A 2,920-nucleotide genomic window follows, 5' to 3' on the forward strand; every position below is an offset into this window, starting at 1 on the left:
TGGCAGTGGGTGATGTGAGTGGCAGTGGGTGATGGGGGGTCGCTCACCTCATGTCCACTGTGACACTGTCTCCTTGTCTCTCCGTGTGATTTCTGTCCAGGCCACTTCAGAGGGGTGCCCTGAGGAGCTCCCAGCCGGGTCTGTTGGGACTCCACTCAGCTCTGGGCAGCGTGGTGTTGGAGTTAGGCTGGGAGTGGAGCTGAGCTAAAACACATCCATGCTTACAGCTGATCCTTGTGCTTATCTGTCAGTGCAGCTCCTAACTGATAAGCAGAGTCACCTGTAACACCTTTTCAGCTGCCCTGCTTCCTGAAACAGCAGACTGTGGAAAGGGAAACCCAGTTCACTGCTGAGAACAGTTCAGCACCTGGTTTAGTAGCTTGTCCTTACTGGAGATAATCCCTCTCCTACCATCATGTTCTAGTTGCAGGGTCCCCACTGACTGTATTCTTTCCTTTTATATATATATATTTTTGATTGTTGTGGCCTTGTTGCTCAAAGGGGGGGAAAAATAGTCAACACCTGAGCAGCTTTTTTTAAAGGTTGGTAGTTGGTTACTCTCTGTGCCTGCAGCAGCAGCTCAGAGCTGTTCCCAGCCATCTGTCCCACATTCTCCTTGAGGCCTTGCACAGATAAGTACAGCTGAATTTTTTGTTAGCTTGTATTTAGTAGGGAGCATCAGAGAGAAAAATAACACTCGCTGAATGAGGACACAGTGGAGTGAAGAGAGAATTGTAGATAATACTTTGCATATTCACTCCCTTATGTGCTTGAATATTATTTTCACTTGACTCTTACACTCTGACCAGCAGAACACAGGGCTCTGCTGTCTGCGTGAAGGATTCCATGTCTGCTCTGTCCATAAACAATGTTCCTGTTTCCTTTCCCACCAGCTCCTTCAACAGTTCTTGTGTGGGAGGGTTTTGCCTTTTTCAGACCACATCAGCTGTAAAGATAGTCAGGCCTGTAAGATTTTTGTGAAAAGAATAAACATTTGTGTTTCCTCACACTGCTGGTGGAACGTTGGGCACTGACTGACCCTGCAGTTCAGTCCAGCTGGAGCAGCTGCCTTCAGATGGCGGCCGGTCTTCAGCTTTTCATGTGATAAATAGTTCAGGAGCATCTCTGGAGCTTTTTTTTTTCCCCATTTGTGTAGTTTTCACACAGCTTCAGCTCACGTACAGTTAAAACGTGCAGTTTCTTGTGAGCCTTTGCTGAAGCCTCCTGGATAACCCCACGGCATGTGCCCTCTAGGTGTCTTTGTCCGAGAGCGAGGACTCTCAGGACTCCTCGGACAGCATTGGCTCCTCCCAGAAGGCTCGAGGCATCTTGGCTCGTCGTCCCTCCTACCGGTGAGTGCTGCCTGGGACACACCAAAACAGCAACTTCTCCACAGCTTCACCTGCTCCAGCCTCGTTCCCTTCCTCAGCCAGCACGGGGTGGCTCTTTTTGGGCAGCAGGGGTCCCAGGGGTGCCACGGTAGCTGTCATCTCTGATGTGGTAGCAGGACAATTGGTTCATCAGCTGTGGTTTGAATCAGTTGTATCATCTCACCAAAATGAGGAGTGTAGTCAAATGCCACATTTGCAAATAATACATTTGTTAGAAACATAACATCTGTGGTTTTCAGGGGATAAGAGCTGAAAACCTGGGATTTGTGCTGATTTGCACGTGCTTTATAAATCAGTGACTTGAGTTGCTCTTAGCTCATGAAATGATTAAAATATTTAAATTAAAAACCAGGCTATATAAATTACAGAAATGTAATTACAGAAAGAGTTTGAGGCTGTCACCTCATAAAAAAATTTGATAATTCCAGAAACTGTAGTGCATCAAAACATTAGTGTTTATTTCTGTAACACAAAGCAGGGCTGGGCGTTTGTGAGTGGTGCTGCAGCGACTTGTGGGGTTTCCCTACTCCAGAGCTGATACAGAGACTCTTCTTTTTATAGCAAAATTTTGAAAGATCTTTCTTCTGAAGATACCCGTGATAGGAAAGGAGATGAGGAGAGTCCTGGTGTCTCCACTGTTACCTCCATGTCCGTTCCCACGCCCATCTACCAGACGAGCACTGGACAATACAGTACGTTGGACAGAATGTGTCCCAAACTGGACATGTTTTTTATTCATCAAAATACAGATTTTCTTTTTGTTATATATTTGAGTAAGAGGGAAATCAAAAGGTTTATTTACCCAACAGTCAGTAAAGTTGGTGGTCTTCTTCCACGGAATTGGAATGGTGTCTAAAAACTCCAGATAAACTCAGGTCTTCATTGGTTTAATTTTTGCATATTAAGACAGGACACTCGAAGGATGTTGTTATGCAAAATATGGCAGTTTTCTGCTGTCAGATTTAATCCAGAATGTAAGATCGGTGCAGATACAGTTATTTGTCTCTTAGGGCCCCACCAAAAGGTGTTCTTGTGCTGTCAGAGGTAACAAAACAAAGGATTTTTTCCTTTGATTTCATCAGCTCGTGGCCGTTGTGCTTGTGATGGCAAAAGCGACCTGCTCCGGTGCTGGAGCGCCTCAGCCCCAGCCTGGCTCTCCATGTGGGGTGTCCGTGCTGCTGTCTCTTCCCCCCTCACTCTGTGGCCTGTCTGTGGATTTTTGCCCTTTCTTGGGTATGTTTCCACGGAGGACCCCCAGCTGTGGCCAGCACGGGGCCACATGGAGCTGGTGTCTGGCACAGGGCCCTCCCAGAGGCCACCCCTGCGGCTGCCCCTCTACCCACACTCACCGCTTACACCCGGCGTGTTCAGTGAGGGCAGGACTGGAGAGCTGACAGTGATGGAAGCCAAAGACCCTTTCAAACCTGGCGGTGTCGTTCAGCGGCAGGAAGAGATCCGCAGCCTGTAGATTTACCATTATCCAACCCCTGCTGTCCCTGTTCCTCTCCTCGCAGTCGCCATCGCCGCCA

The 2,920-nt window shown here is 47.8% G+C and overlaps 1 protein-coding gene across 1 annotated transcript in view; it reads left to right on the forward strand.

Annotated features, from left to right (window-relative positions):
- The window catches only part of LOC103772361 (cyclic AMP-dependent transcription factor ATF-1-like), a gene marked incomplete at its 3' end in the record, with an annotated part of 4,729 nt that extends 2,642 nt beyond the window's left edge, over positions 1–2,087 (forward strand). The window contains exons 3-4 of the mRNA XM_008939691.1: positions 1,255–1,352; positions 1,953–2,087. Of these exons, the coding sequence (XP_008937939.1) occupies positions 1,255–1,352; positions 1,953–2,087 (233 nt within the window). The remainder of the gene's footprint in view (positions 1–1,254; positions 1,353–1,952) is intronic.
- Positions 2,088–2,920: the final 833 nt, after the last annotated feature.

Source organism: Merops nubicus, unplaced genomic scaffold (genome assembly GCF_000691845.1).
Source record: "Merops nubicus isolate BGI_N331 unplaced genomic scaffold, ASM69184v1 scaffold23464, whole genome shotgun sequence".
Taxonomy (NCBI): Eukaryota; Metazoa; Chordata; class Aves; order Coraciiformes; family Meropidae; genus Merops; species Merops nubicus.